This window comes from Hirundo rustica, chromosome 6 (genome assembly GCF_015227805.2).
Source record: "Hirundo rustica isolate bHirRus1 chromosome 6, bHirRus1.pri.v3, whole genome shotgun sequence".
Classification (NCBI taxonomy): Eukaryota; Metazoa; Chordata; class Aves; order Passeriformes; family Hirundinidae; genus Hirundo; species Hirundo rustica.
In genome coordinates this window covers 27,885,637-27,902,135 of record NC_053455.1, presented here as the reverse complement: position 1 = coordinate 27,902,135, position 16,499 = coordinate 27,885,637, and the positions used below count along the sequence as shown (strand labels likewise).

The 16,499-nt window shown below is 41.9% G+C and overlaps 1 protein-coding gene across 2 annotated transcripts in view; it reads right to left on the bottom strand.

The window, feature by feature from the left end:
- Positions 1-16,499, bottom strand: part of MAPKBP1 (mitogen-activated protein kinase binding protein 1) — a 100,444-nt gene that overhangs the window by 5,836 nt on the left and 78,109 nt on the right. Inside the window, exons 21-30 of one of the 2 annotated variants that reach the window (XM_040066560.2) lie at positions 12,949-13,097; positions 12,194-12,243; positions 11,409-11,645; positions 10,295-10,464; positions 8,571-8,716; positions 7,995-8,165; positions 7,034-7,112; positions 5,188-5,474; positions 3,472-4,383; positions 13-98 (exon numbers count right to left, since the gene is read on the bottom strand). In XM_040066560.2, coding sequence (XP_039922494.1) covers positions 13-98; positions 3,472-4,383; positions 5,188-5,474; positions 7,034-7,112; positions 7,995-8,165; positions 8,571-8,716; positions 10,295-10,464; positions 11,409-11,645; positions 12,194-12,243; positions 12,949-13,097 — 2,287 coding nt within the window. Of the gene's footprint in view, positions 1-12; positions 99-3,321; positions 4,384-5,187; positions 5,475-7,033; positions 7,113-7,994; positions 8,166-8,570; positions 8,717-10,294; positions 10,465-11,408; positions 11,646-12,193; positions 12,244-12,948; positions 13,098-16,499 lie in introns of both variants that reach the window. The other variant, XM_040066559.2, reaches the window with a different exon arrangement.

The following is a 16,499-nucleotide window of genomic DNA, read 5'->3' as shown; positions in this document are numbered from 1 at the left end:
GAGGTCACTCACCCTGCGGTAAAGGCGAAGGGCTCTGCGCATGCTGTCCTGGAGCTCGGACACCACGTGCTCACACTGCTCTATGCTGATGCCCGATTCTGGAGGGAGGAAAACATAAAAGCACAAGTTACGGCACAGACGCTCCACTACCCACAACCTCATAAGCTGGTAAGAAAAGAGGTTTTTCAACGTGTATCTGAAAGACCACGCACACACAACTTGTCATTCAATTTTTAGGGCTGGTTTGAGCAAATTATTAAATAGGCACATTCCATATGAGCTTTCCTTCATACTAACTAGAAATGCTGCTTGCTTCAAACACCCCTATTTTTTCAATCTTTAGACTCCCCAAAGTCAGCAATGTTCTTCCTCAGATTGCATATTTTATGTTACAGTCACAGATAATCCCTGTGATTTCCAATTACAATTAAAGCCATGTTTGTATGAGGGCTTCCAGTGGCAAGAGGGACTGATTCAAGGAGCCTCTAACTTTAGCTTCTACCTAGTTAGAAATCTACAAGCTCCCCCTCACGCATCTTTCTGCACAGTGCATTACTAAAGCACAGAGGATGATAGATTACACTGAATTATTGCAGTGTTCTCTAGTGAGGACTGAGGTCCAGAAGAGTTGTGACAAGCAAACTCAATCACAACAGAATTGCATTGCTGAGCAACCCATGACACACACTGCTAATACACCATAATCCAAAACTGAAAAACAAAAGCAAGCAACTGAAGGACAGCATCTTCTGCCTGTCCCCACCAGATACTGTCTCCAAAATATGAGTTGAAGACCTGCAATCTTTATACAATAAACATAACTTTCACGAGTTAGACATGAACCATGAACAAAGACATTGACACACAAACACAATCTTCAATTTTCAAAGGCCTGGACAAAGGACATTTGACTTTCTTTAGTTACCCAAACCCCCAAATGTTGTCACATTAGCACTGTAATTTCTGCAATTCCAAGAACACCATCTTTGAACCGACTGGAGAGGACCTGAGCTAATTTTATGAATACATCTAGACGATGCACAAACAAATATAGCTAGGAAAAAAATCTACTTATACACAAACAAAAACATCTACAAAGAACAAAGGGGCATGAACAAATCCTTCCATCTGCATTCTTTGATCCTAAATCACCCATGAAGTCTGAGCAGAGTGGCCTTCAGTGCAATCCAAGATTCTTGCTTTCTGTCCCCCTCCTTCCCTTTTTATGTTTGAAACCCAGCTGTTTCTTCTCATGATCATTTCTGGATTTCTGTGATCATTGTTTTTATGCTGGTCTCCATCTCTGGGAGGTGCCAATCAGGAGAAAGGTCACAAAACCTAATATAAATGCTTAAGTAACAGGCATTTTCTGTCTCTTGGGTGTGCAGAGCAGAGCTCTTCAGAAACTAGCAGAGAATATTAAACACAGCAACAGTATTCAGCACATCTACAGAATTTTAACTGTAGATGTCAAAATGCTTTAACAAGAAAAATTAAGTCTCTTTATTTGCAGCTGTTATACAAGCAGGAAATGGAAGGACAGAAAAATTAGGTGGAAACCCAAAGTAACAGTGCAAGTCAGAAGCAGAACAAGTTCTCTATCAACCCTACAGTTTTAATCTAAACTGTCATATTGTGATTCCCAGAAGCCACAGTAAGTTGTTCACAGAGATAGCCAATTTGGATCTAAACAGCTTTTCCAGCATCTACCATTAAAATTTGGGAAATGTGGTCTGCAAGATGCTTAAGGCTGACAGCTACCTACTGAGAGGGGAAAAAAAAAATTGGGATCCACAGTGTTATATCATTCTAACTCACTAAAGGATGTTGTTAAATATGCTGTCAGCATGCTACAGCATAATCTTTAACAACTCCCATAATCTTGGGAGTTGTTAAAAAAAAAATCAATACTTAAAAAAACTTTGTTCTTTCTTTGTGCTACCTGTGTTAATTCTGCAAAAAAAATTCTGACCAAAACCCATTTGCTATGTAGCCTGATTCATGAATCTAGAAGAGAAAACTCAGCCTGAAGGGTACAGAGAACTACAATTCTGCTGTAGAATATGATTCCACACCTTCAGGCTGCATCTGGTGGTGGAAGAAACCTCACCCCTGTAGGGGGAGGGTCTGAAAATTTCAGATGCACTCACTGTTCTTCAGAGCAGCTATGGTATGATGCAGGTGCCTTAGACAAAACATCGTATTTCCTATTTTACATAATAGTGCTTCAATCTTAAGGTGTATGATCCCTCTAGAAATGTAAAAAGAAAAATAACAGTGCATCAAAACCAGATCAAACCTTCTGCAGTGCCTTGGTGCAGAAATACTGTGCTTAACCACTCCGATGAATGGTGCAACAGCCTGGCACCGCAGAAGGTAACTGATCACAGGATTACAGAGCTATCCTTTCTCAGATATGAGTAAGAACAACATAACAAAAGGGGTAAAAAACTGTATAGCCCCTTAAGGTACAAGTGCAGCTGTTAACATCCAGCTTTCTAATGCACAACTCAAAAAGATGTATTTCCTTTCAGATTGTGACACTTAAGAAAAACCTCAGGAGATGATGTGGGACTAAACAGTGCCACAGACTGTGCCACTGGAGGTTTTCCTGCCTTGGAGGGCAGGATTTCTGCTTCAATTTGAACTTATCTGCTCGTTTTCATTTGATTGAATTACCTTAAATTGAGGCCTGTAGCAGATCTTAGAGTTGTTTTCAGCAGGAAAGTTTTTCATCTTGTACCTTTTTCTCCAAACTAGAAATAATTCAAAAATTAACCCACTTTTTTTTATGTTCAAACCCTGCACATGCACTGCATATTCAATTTGCAGACATGTCCTCAAAGCAGAGTGATAACAGCACAAAGACCTGCTTGCTCTCACAGGTAGCTAGAGCAAGGAGCTCACCTCCATCAGCTTTATCTCACGGGAGAAAATTGTATGCAAACCCTTCTGGACCCTGCACACTTGCATATTAACATAGGAAAGTTTGAGCTGCCTGACATAACTTCACTGTCAGTATTATCTGTGCTTGCTTGGTTCTGTTAGCACATGTTGGCCTGCACCTTCATTTGCTGACCAAACATGCTCCAAGAGGAGGGTGGGGGACATGACGTACACACTCCAGGGAATTCCCAGCTTATCAGCCTTTAGCATTGACCACAAAGAGGTTTGAGGCCCTAGAGGTAATTCTACAGCTAAAAACATGACAGTTCTGAGATCCACAAAACATTCAGCTAAGAAGGACTGTCAGACATAAGATCCAGAGGAAATGGAAACTAAAGACTGAGAAAAAGATGTTAGATTGAAGAAGTGTCTCACCATTGAGGGGATGGTTTATGGAACGAGACAGGTGCAGACAGGACGAGACAGGCCAGAAGCTGGACGTAAAGAAATGTGATGGGATCGTGAGGCGGTTCACAAAGACAGGAGACAGAAGGGGGAAGATAAGAGTTGGGTATCCATGCACACCTGAGACCTGTGCCGAGGCAGTTACAGACGTAGGAGACCTCGGCCTGATGGGGTCTAGTGGGCAAAGTCCAGGTTGGCTGTCGATCACACAGGCGATGCCGGTGATCCGCTCCCTGCCCCTGGGCAGTGTGCTCTCAGGAGACCTTAGGTGCTGGCCCTCTGACACCTCCCTCAGTTTTAGACTAGTGACCCCCGGCTCATCCTGGCAATCTGTCCTTGAGACTGGATAATCCACTGGGCTCTCCTTAGCAAGCCCTGTTGGGATCTCTTTACCAGGAACCAGAGACCCAGCAGTTTGATTCTCCCTCTTGGAGGCTCGGACCTCAGGAAAAGAGGGTTTCTTTTTAGAGGCCCCAGCAGGTGACTGTGGAGACGGTGGCTCAAGCAGGGTTTTTGTTTTGGTAGTGGGTGAGAAGGAGGCCAGTGTGGGTCTATCAGGCAATGGCTTGGGAATGTCAAGAATCAGATGGGCTCGGTTTGACGATGCCAGCTTGCTGTGGAAGGACTTGGGAGATGAGCAGTTTACAACTGGCTGGAGTGCAGGTTTCACTGGAACATTTTCTTTCACTGGCAGCTTAATCTTCTCAGCATCTGGTATGGAACTACATTGTGTCTTCTCTGTCACTGGAGGACTAGTCCTCCCATCAGTCAACATCTCAGTGGAGCAACCAAGGTACAGATTTTCCCCTACAGATATGCTCCTTGACATCTTAGCCCGGAAGCTGGTTGTGGGGTTCATGTAGGACTTTGGTTTTGCAGCCCTGACATCTTTGGCCAGCAGAGCACCAGATCCATCCATCTTCAACATACTGGCTGATAACACCCTGCAATTGTTAGGTCTGGGATCCTTCTCAACCACCAAAAGAGTCTGAGGACGCTGCTTGGCAGAGGATATCACTCCTGGACCCTTATCTGTGAAAATTAAACAGACAAACATACCAAAAATAGACAAGAGCCTGCAGTGAATTCCTACATCGGAATTTAATGTAGCTCAGCTCAGCCCCTGTGAGATGTGTACAAACATAACCACTAGTTCAGCTTAGTATCACCAAGCCTCAGCTGCTTTCTTTTTTTCCCATCCCTCATCCTGCTAAGACAATGCTGCTTTTCTCATGAGAGAGATTTGTTCTTAAACTGTATGGTCAGAAGACCTCGGACCACTGTGACTCTTAAGTGAGAGGCCAGAGGAAGCAGGCAAAAACTTATATGTGCTGTTGTGGTGATCAGGTAGGGGAGTTTTGGTTTTTTTTAAATGAACTTATTAATGGTTATTGAGCTGGTTGTTTCAAAAATAGAGTTATTTCACACGGTGGGCATGGATACAATAAGCTCTTTATTACTGTGTCTCTTCCCTCTTTCTCTCCTCCCCAGCCTGGGGAGCTTCAGTCTTAGCTTGGAGGAACCACCCACAGCAATTTGGGTGGATATTTTTGCAAATACTTCATTTCACCCTTGCCTGTGCTCCTTCCACAGATGCGAAACAAGTATCAGAGACTGATAATTAGACTACCAGCATCTGCATCACAAATGAAAAATATTAAATAACATTTTAATTAATAATATTTAAAAAATATTTTCCCTTGGCAGGCTAGGAGTTAGAAGACATGTAAAGCCTGTAGCTCAGAACGCAGAACGACAAGCTTAATTTGAGTCCTCCACTCAGACGTCCCCGTTTCATTCTCAGGTTCATACCACCATTCCAACGCGTGTCCTTACCCTCGTGCACGAGGTCATGCACTGACTGCGCCTTTCTCATGACTGCATTCGCAGGGCCTTCTGGAAAGGAGGCAATAACCCGTCCAGGGGCCATACCAACTCTGCTGGTCTCCAAAGCTGATCTGCGCTTTTTCTGCGCATAAACAGCTCGATGTGAATTTACATTCTCTAGGAGCTGGCTGTTCTCCGATGCATCACCAACATGGCTGCTGTCATTTTTCAACAGGTTTGGTGGCTCGATGGGCTTTGAATCCAGTGTCAGATTTGATGAAGAGAGTGACAATCGTCTAAAGAACAGAATAAAGAAACCCCAGTTAAAACAAGTAAGCATATCCCCCTGGATGGACAGGAACATGCATTAAGTTTCTCTGGATTAAAGAGCCCCTCCCTGTCTGGACTTTTTTGAGTCAAAAATGCCCTAAGGTGATACCACTTAATTCTACTCAGCCTGGAAGCTCTGATCTTCAGGCATTTGACTATAGGCTGTACAATCACAGATAGCATTGGGTTGCTGTTTCTAGGGAGGACACCGTAAAAAGTGAAGACAAAAGAGAAGGAAAAGTTCCAGGCATAGGAAAGACTGGGCCAAGTCAGGTCAGGTCTTTTCTCTCAACTCACCTTAATAAAATTTAAATCTTTTCAATTCTAAGACAACCCTAAGAGGTAGTAAATATGCTTTCCTGACATTATGAAAGCATAATGACTAGGAAAGCTGGTCAGTATCCTTAAGAGGAAAGCCTAATTTCCTCTTCCTCTCCACTTCAGACAAACACAGTGGGCTTACTTCAGAAAGTTGGTAAATTCCAATCTGGCATGTTTAAGCAGCTGAACAGATTAAAAGCCCAGAGTTTTTTATAATCAAAAACTACCTCCCTTGTTACATCTCTAGAGCACCAGGGACTTCCTTCACTCATCACTGCAACTCTCCAGAAGCTTTACACAATAGCTAACCGTTGGCTTTCTTCCCAAACATACAAGAGACAGACTAAGAGGCACTCCTGACAGCAGCAACAGCTGAATACACCAAAAATAAACTATAATAAAAAATTTCCCTACCATACTGAATCTGGACACAGCTGGTGAACCTTAGAAGATGTATTCAAATCTGCTTAGTCTTATATAATGAAATTCCTTTAAGCTAAGATTTTAAATTGTCATTTTAGAGGAATACAGGAGTATTTATTTGTTTTAAACAGCAATGAACCCAAATCAATAAAGGCATTGAACTATTTTTTTTTAATTTATGTGTTTTGTTAGTGTTTTTGTTTTGTTTTGTTTTTAATATCAAGGAAAAGAGCTTGCAGAGGCCTTTTGGAGGGCTTTAGGGTTGAGGGGTTTTTGGAAGAATAATATCCCTGTGGGGCTTTGTGTGAGTCACCAGAACACCCTGTGAAGGCATGGGACCGAGAAACAAAGCTGAGTAAGAAAGGACTGTAAAACAAAGGAAAAGTTGACAAATCTACTTTCATCGTCCAAGCTGAATGAAATGCAAAAGAATAAAAAGAGCATAAACAGAGAAGAGTAAATAAGATTATTAGTGATTCCTCCAACTTAATCAACTAAGGCATTAATCATGAAATAATTAAGAACATTGCTGAAAGAGGAAAAATAACAAACAATAGTGTTACATTAGAATAAATAGAACAGCTAAAGTGATCCAGGATAACCTGCCCAAATCACAAGAGTCTGCAAACAGCCTGCCAGGTGCTGTGCTAACGCTTTGCTGTTCCTACGCACACCGAAGCCAGAAGTTTGTTCAACTATTTTCACCCAGGACCTAGTGTGAGACCTACTCATATTAGTACAAATAGAGAGAAAGAAAGACTTAAAACAAGCAGAGACATACCTGAGAGCCGGGGACTGGGAAAGAAAGCGAGAGGAAATGCTGAGGTTTTCGGTTCTTTCCAGATTCCTACATGAGCCACCTAAAAATTTTGGTTAAAGGAGAAAGAAAAATGAGCAGTTTGTTTACAGAACATTCTCATATATATGTTTTCTTACCATAGAGACTACCGAATGTTCCCTGATATCCAAGGGGATTTTTTTTAAGCTAAAGCCACAGAGAATGAAATTATTATATTTCCCTCGCCTTTAGTGTTCTACTTAGATTATTCTGCCTTAAGATGCTACTCTCCCTAAGGGTATGCCTCCTCCTTTTTTGCTTCCCTTTGTGTCCTATCCTGCCTGCAGGTCTGTGAGGCAGTGGCATAAAGCAGAAATCAAACCCATCAGAGAAATAAAAAAAAAACCAAAAGGAAAAACAAAAGAACCCGAAAAAACTCATATAGATATTGCTGCCTGCAACCATTTTCAATTCTAAAGAGATATGCTTTGTTCTGGAGTTGGTCGATAAAGACAAACCAGCTCCTCTGGCACTCTGATGTCTCCTCTTGTTCTCTCTCCACGCAGCATTTCAGCCTTTTCTTTTGTGACATTGGCTATGCCTTGATGCACCACTAGAGGCCACTGCGTGTCACCCGCGGGGGCGAACGCGCAGCAATACCTTCTGTGACGCCGGGAAAAACCAGCGCGGGAGCGGGCTAACAGCTCTTCAGGATTGCAGCGACAACACGGAACAGCAACTGACACAGAGCCCAGTCTCACCCACACAAATTTACACACAGGGCGATGAAGTTAACAGATGTCACTCTTCTTTAGGCCTCTTACATAGTTTTCCTTTTTTTTCCCTCTCCCCATATACACACATCCACAAAAACCTAGCAGAACTTGTAGCCCACTTTGGTTTATACAGAGGAAAAAATCAGGAGTGACCTTACAAAGCCTCCGCACTGAACATAGAGATGTACCTTTTCCATCAGTGTTGCTCAGGGTCCCAAAATGCTCCTTGAGGAACTTTTCCTGATCAGGTATCTGAGGAATTTCTCCCTCAGGCATGCTAGTACCCACATCCTCCTCTCCTTCTTCTCCCTCCAGGTCTGAGACACCGTCTACACTTAGAGGCTCAGTGCCTTCAGAATCTGGGAAAAGGCAAAAAACTCAGTGCTGTAAAAACTCAATCAGAGTTACATTAGCCAAGTAAAAAAAAAAAAAAAAAAAAAAAAAAAAAAAATCAACAAAGATGGTAAATCAAACCTAGAATGTTAAAGTCAGTCAGAATTATGTGCAGTAATTCTCTAATCTACCGTATCTCACAAATCATAAACCTGCATATCCTTGGCTAGCAAAGTAAGAGAAAGCCAAAGGTGCATAAGGAAAGAAGAAAAGTGCACCAGCTCCTGCTTCTGCAGTGCCTTAGTTGAGGTGCCTGTTCAAAAGCTCCTGAATCTGTACAGCAGGACCAGTGTGACTAACAGGAGTGCGACCTCAGGCAAGCTCACTAAGAGCTCATGTATAAATACATTTATAATGTCTTTGCATCTTACCTTCATTGGGCTGGTCTGGGCTGGACAGACGGCTGCTGCTGTAATCTACAGAGCAGGCACTGTCTGGACTGTGTTTGTCTGGGCATCCATTACTCTGATAACCTCTACAGAGCTTCCCATGGGGCAATGCTTTTACCTGGAACTCACTACAAGAGAGACAGGAAGATACAGCACTAGAAGAGATATTTGTTTACATGGAAAGAAGTACATTTTAATAAGGTCTTACCTGTGTTAGTAATACCTTTTATTACAAATGTAAGGCTTTAAAGAGAAAAATAAGTTGATTTCGCTCATCATAATACAGTATATTTTTTGCATTTCATTAAGCTTGGACATGGAAGTCCCAAGGGGACTGTCTGATTTTCTGGGCATTGTCAGTTCCCATGATTACCAGGCACCAGCAGCACACTGCTCTGGCTCGATTTCCAGCACAGGTGGGGAGCAAATGCAGAAGTTTACATGATGAAAAAAAGGATTAAAACCAGGCCTACACCTGCAGGAGAGAAACTCTAGTTTGTCATAGATTTAAGCTCTAATACACTTTATTTCCCATGTTCATGACCTGCTTCTTTGGGCAAATTCTGTGATGCAAATTATGTAAGATTCTGGCTTTGAGAAAGACTAATTTACTGAAGAACATCATACAAAAATACAATCTTGTATGACAAGGGTCACTGATTTCTGTTGTGATTTCATGGATCTTATTTTGTCAAATGTCACCAGCAGTGTTCTCTTGCCTGATGCCTAAGGACTTCAGTTCTCCAGTTTTTGAAATACTTTGGTTTCAAATGTACTTCAAGGCAAGGTAGGATGCAACTGAATGGCAACTGCCCCTGGCAGCTCCCACACTCAGTAAACATTGCCATGTGTCCAGTCTGTACCCAATATCACTGAAGGGCCTCCCTTTCTTACATGATGGAGCAGCACACAGGTCTACTCTGTCCAAATGTTATCATCACAAAATTAAAAACGAAAAATAAACTAGGCAAAACTTGGCAGCCTCAACTGCAAAATCCTGGCATGCGCTCTTGCATAAAGTCTGTCTAAAGCTATCAGCCCCACTCTCTGTAACGTGACAGAAGACAAAGGAAATTAAACAGCTACTAGCATCAGGTTAAGAGGGGAAGGGAAGAACCAAATTCAGGGACAAAAAATAAAATGGAGCACAGAAAAATTAAATTATGTAAAATTAAAACAGAAGAAACAGCGGAGGAATTCAAAAGGTCTCCACTGTCTCCAGTGTCCTTTTCAATTCCATCTGTATTGTGCAAGTCATTCTATTTCCCATGAAAGAGTAATCATACCCTACGTTTGCTAAATTCTTGCCCAATTTTCATAAGTGTCCTGTCATTTCTCTTGGGTAGGCATTTCACTGACACATATGTGTCACTGGCAGTGAGCTTTCCAGCTTCCAAGTTTGCCCCTTCTATTTTCAACCCAGATAAGGGAGAAAGCAAAAAGGCTGCTCCCAAGTTGTTTACTCAACAAAAAAACCCCCAAACTTGGAGGAGACTGCTAATGTGCAGTTTCCTCAGAGGAAAATTATTTTAATGGTGCCCTTCTTAGTTTCATATTCCTCTAGCATCCCTCTGACATAAAACTCTCAAATAACATGCCTGACATCAATCAGGCAGTAAATCAAGTCATCAAAGTTACCACACAAGCTGCAAGAAAACCAGAAGAGAAACATATGAGCCATGCACAGCAGAGAGCTTATTTTTAACCTGCTAGAGTCTGTGGGATGGATTTCATCTTGCTCAGGGTAGATTACACATTCCTCACTCTCAGAAGGTTCCAGTTCCTGAGAGAAAATCCCCTCTTCACAAGAAACAAGCCGAATCACCTGGGGTCGCACACAAGACCCGTTATCTTGGGGAGGAATTGAGCTGCCGACCTGGTTTAATTAAAAAGAGAAAAAAACTAGATATTACTGGTGTTTTACCTTACATTGGCAAGTGCTGTGCAAGGCTAGAAAGTATGTATTACAGCACAGAATATGATCAGCAATCTGAGACCAGAAAACACAGCAATCCTATGTCTTTTCTGATCCTTATTCACTAAATTTGTCAGACTACTGCTGTACTTTCCTGGTTTGTTTCCTGTTTGCAATTCCCTAAAGTTCTTTGGTACTCTTTGATCACAAATCAGGGGTGTAAGCAGCAGGTTCTTCCATTACCTTCTATGGATTGATTGGAAAATTCACAAAACTGGGCCATTCCAGCTGAAAAACTGAATTACTGTACACAACAATCTGAATCCTCTTCTCAGCACATAGTTATAGGGGAGGGAAAACTTCTAATGAAGCTAGGCACTGGGACAGACTGCTACTGGAAAACAGGCACTAGCTTTCTGAGGGTGAACACACATGACTTGTTGTGATCCATCAATACAAAGATCCAAGAGAATTTACTAATCTAGCACAACCAACAACTAAAGCCTTGTAAGCCACATTCCAGTGGCTACTGGAGTCAAGAAGCTGCATCCCAGCAGAGTGAGCTAACAGGTTACCAGATTTTACAAACCTGTAATTTCAAGCTTGACTTCTCAGCTTGTTTTTGACATAAGTATTCCAAGAGCTAAAAGAAAACATGAGGTCTTCCTGTCATTGAAGAGAAACCTTGACCCCATACGGTCTCTGCTGTAAGACAGCAGAATCACACATTGCAGGAGTATTAATCACAAAAGATTTATCTAATAAAGTTCCTCAGAAGTCATTTAGAAAACCTTCAACGATAAAAAGAATGGCATCAGGTAGTAACATGTGTCAGTAATAACAAATAGATACAGGACAGATGCACTCAGAGTGGGTTCACCTCCTCAGAGTAGCACTGCCCTTACTTTGTTGATGTGCACAGGAAGGTCAGCGTGCTCTTCCCTGTCATCCCCATTGCTGTTTTGAGACAGCGAGTCTCGACTTGGAGAACGGGACACAGAGAAAGACTCCAGCTGACGCAGGTCAAGCATGGATTTCACAGTCATCTCTATGTTGCTGGTTGGCTGGGACCAGCGACTACGTTGCCGGGGCATCTTGCTCATTGGTGCCTCTGAGCGCTGGATTGCCGCTATCTCTTTGGCCTGAAGGAAATTAAAACACAGACTGTCTTAGAGACTGAGTTTTGCTGATGGAAAAACAGGAGAAAAAACATGAGACCCACAGAAAAACTTAATTATGTCCATCTCAATAAAAGCCTCAGAACTGTCTAAGAGACAGCTTGAAAGGGCACTTTTATTCATAAAGCATCAAGTAAAAAATGATACTTTAGTTGCTGGTTCTTGTGCAATTGAACAGTTAAATATCTTGCTCAGACCCAAGTGTATGAACAGCTTCAGCACCACATCAGATTCAGATCAAAAATAGAAACAAAAGACAAACACATAACATCTGATGGAAAAAGACTGGTGTAAAAATCCCAAGGGCAGCTTTAGACTCTAACCACCCTAGTCTCTTAAACTAAGCTCTATTTTGCCATCTCCAAATCATTCTTCAGAGAGAGGCTTCTCAATGGTTTGCCACCACAGCTGCACCTTTCCCACATGTGCAAATGAGGTTTTTAATCTCTCTGGGAATTTCTTCTTCAGTTTTCCTGTAACAAGAAATACAATCTGAAGGTTTAGTAACTCACCCTCCTCATTTCCCAGTGGGAAAGGCTTCTTGAGAGGGTAAGGTCTGGATCTGCAAAGGTAAAGACATATGCACCTAGTTGACATCCTGGCCAGCAGCCCAGCATTTGAAGAACCTCTCACTTCATCTTTCAACATCGGCAATATTCCTATACCTTCTGAACCACTGTCAACACATACTTTCCCACTGACTACTCAAATCATTGTATCAAAATTTTAATGGAGACATACAGTTTTATGTAAGATTTTCATTGTATCAGCAGACCACTGCAGAACACTTGCCACAGTGCAGTGCCCTCACAAAGGCTTGGGAAAAAAAATCTGCTCCAATACACCGTACCATCTGAGGTAAAATATACGTAAAACTAGTAATTGCAATCTCTACTGCAAGTTTTTTCAGACATCTCTCTTTTGAGGAGATCTCTTGATCTCTTTTGGCTTCTGCAGACTTTTAATAGCTTGTAGACCCCAGCCCATGAAACTAATTCAAAATTTCTTTAGCCAGTTGGAACTAGCAAGAAACTTGCCAATTTAACAACTGTATTTCTAGACAGAGAACTCTGAAATGCACCCCTCTTCAGATGCAGGAATGGGCAGCTCCACATTACCCATTGGTATCTATGCATCTGCTTCTGCTTCCGTTTCTCTCTTTCTGCCCATGCCTTGTTATCACTAAGCCAGTGTCTCTCATCTTCTCCTCCCTTCACATCCACACCACTTTCCCCCAGCTCTGCCCATGTCCCTCTCCCATTTATACCTGAGTCTCTCTCAGTGTTGCAGTTGGACTGAATATTGAAAGACTGCAGTCCTCGTAACTCATCTTCATCATTCCCTTCATCTTCACCATCCTTGTCGCTGTCTGATGAAAGCGCAGGCACAGAGGACAAGGCAGAGATGGACTCATGCCTGGAAGGCAGGAATTAGGAGTATTATGGTTTATGCACAAACTGCCCACCATTTCAATCCTTACATAAGTTCTCCACCTTATCTCCATCCATATTCAAGAGGCTGCCTCAGCTCTCTCAAACAGCTCTTGCACTAGCACAGCCCACCTCTGAGAAACAGGGCAAGCTAAACCCTGCACAAAGATGTGCAGACCCTGCCACAACAACGTTCTCACGTGCGTAGAAGGTTGACGGAAATCAGAAGTAAACAAGTCTGAGAAAGTCAAATGGAATGAAACTGGGCCTTCCATTTCAGACTCTGCCAATTGATAAGGTCAAGATGGTAGATTATATTTGAAAGGCAAATATTTTTCCCGCCCTTAAGCATTTCTTCTCTGGAACTAATTTACACATCAAAAATGTCAGAGATCGTCTCTGTTTGAAAGTAATTGGGTTTTGGCAAATTATCCCATAAGAGACAGGTTCATTTCAAGGATTGCTCCAGGCAGAACCTGAAAGCACAGCCCACACACCATAAGAGCACCAAGCTGACTATTTTAACTTTCAAGCACAAGGATCATGTAAAAGATATCTTGTGCAGATCTTTGATTAAAGTACATCAAGACAAGTTTTACCACACACACCTCAGAGGCACTCCCAGCATAGAAATGCCCACCACCAATCAAGGACACCAAATTTTACCCTCCCTCTTTCTTCTCCTCTTCCCTTTCCTCCACTCCTTCAGCCCACAGAATCAAAAGGACAAATAAGCCTTTGGACAATAATTGAAGAAAGAAGAATCCTCAGCAAATACATTTGAGTAGCCCCCACTCCATGGCCTTGAGCTACAGTGCCAAACTCATCGTAAGAGACGCTTATAGGACATCACTGGTGGGTGTTGAGTGCCAAGCATTATTCATGAAATAAAAATAGCTCATCCACCAAATACAGAGCAGTCTGGCGAGGGATCAACTTCTCCTGCAGCTGACAGATAGCAGGCAGCATTGAAACATGGTAAGAAGCAGTTAAGGTATTTTAATCTTTTCTCTTCCTGTGTAGAGGAAGAACATTAATTTCCATTTCATTAGGAGTAATAACTACTCAGCTATTTCAGACGAACTTTGGAGTATTCTGGCACAAAGAAAAGTGAAACCGATTGTAACCTGCAGAGTTCTCAAGTGAAAAAGTTTCATTTTGGTCACACCACAATCCACATCTACTTTTGACATTTGAGTTTGTCAGTCTTCATCTTTTCAACTGCCTCTTCATATGCTCCTCATGTCACCTGCAGGTTCTTGTGTCTAAGCAGGGGAATCCTAACAAAGCCCAAGCACCACAGCATGTTTGAGGTTATGCCATGTTTCATCCTATATTAATTACATTTATTCATGATAGGCAATATTAACTTTGTATCAGTAACTTTGATAGCATCCTTCTGCTTGTGTTCATCACAGTTGTTTAAGGAATCTATTGAGACAGCAGGGTTGGATTATTAGACCTTTAAACATCTAGCTGGTTGAATACCTCACAATGATGAGGTGATATGGCAAGGCAAGATTATGTGTTTGCTGAGCTCCTGCATGTACTGTCATTGGTGTAAATGGAGAAGGGAGGATGGCTATCCATGTGTTTTATGTTACAAATAGAAAGATGGCCCCTGTCCATCAGATGATGACCAAAAAAATTAGTGAGAGGGGGAAAAAGTATGTTCCAGTACCCTTAAAGTAGCAGAGTAAGAGAATGCAAAACACTTCGGAAGTCAAATGGGTTTTTTCTTACTTCACAGGAAGTGAAAAACAGGTTATGAAGTAGCGTATTTGATACAAACATAGAGTTATCCTGCATTATCCCAGCAAAAATTCACACCCCTCTTCCACATCCTTCTTTTTACAACTCAAGTATGCTTTTCAAACTCAGTTTTGTAAATTGAAGGGAGATAGAGGAATGATATTTTCAAAATTATCCTAGGCCCACTGACTTGAAACAGAGATACTCCTGAAATGAAAACTAGGTTCACAAGGTCTTGAGTGTTTTAATTGTTTTTCTTGACCAAGTCAACCCTTCTATTCAGACTTCACTATTTCTCCCTTCTTTTCCCGCCTTTCCCCATGTACTGTGGATTTTCTCCTAAGCCCCCTGTTGCACACCTCTCCTCAATACTCTTCCTCAGTTTTTTCTCATGCTTAGATGGGAGTTGGTGTAATGTACAGGGAGTTCTCAAGCAGAGAAGCTGTTTCCAAATAAGAACAACATGAGAGCATTTTGAAAATTAAGGAGTAAGACTTCTGGCATTTGCTGAATTCCTTCTGAGAGCCAAACCCCAAAGCATCATTATACCAGAATGAATGTTTCAGAGTAGCTATTCCAGAATAGCATGTACAGACATGTCCAATTCTCATGATCCATGTGACTCAGGGCAAGTGTTTTAATTGCAATTGTTCATCTTCTTTGCTGAGGAACTATTAATCATTAACATTGAAAAATACCTCCAAGATAATCAAGTCCAACATTTGACTGAATATTACCATGCCCACTAAACCATATCATGGAGTCTCATGTCTACTCATTTTTTAACACTTCCAGGGGTGGTGACTCAACAATTTTCCCTTGGGACCCTGTTCCAATGCTTAACCACTCCTTCAGTGAAGAAACTTTTCCTGATGCCCAACATGATCTTTCCTTGGCACAACTTGAGGTCACTTTCCCTTGTTCTATTGCCTAGTTGCCTAGGAGAAGAGGCCAACTCCCAGCTCACTACAACCTGGATCTTGTTCCATACAGGGCAGCAGTGTCAGTTGCTCTTTAGCTCACAGTTTTTGAAGGGTCAGACAATACAGGATGAATGGAAGGGAAGGACCTTAGACTAGAAAGTCCTGAGAACACAGTACAGACTTAAAAGTGTCACATGTCATTACAGAGTTCTAGTGTTCAGACATCTGATAATAGGTATTCTGTATTCTTTTGTATGACCTAAACTCAACCCTGTTCTGCTTCCTCAAAACAAAACAAAGCAGACAAGAATGGCAACTATCCATTTAAAGAAGGTATGTCATCAGCATTCCCACTCTGATCTTGTGCTACTTAAACCCTCAGCTTTAGGCACATATTATGATACCTACCTGTGTGGTAGTTATCACTGGCTGATTATATCCTCATGCTTCCCCCCTCAAATGTTGAAGAGTTTTAAAAGGAAAGTTATTCCGCTTTTTCCCACAGAAGGATCACAGTGCACTGACTCCAGAGTTTCCCTAGCGTTATAATTGCAGTAGGTCATCACAGACTGAGGCACCATTTCTAATAAGGCATCAAAAGCCTGCCCCCATTCTAAGCCCTGGAAACAACACAGCTTTCCTGGACAGGACTAGACCAACTGAGAATTTGACAAGGAGCTCTTCTTTCCAAACATATCTGACAGCACGCAGTA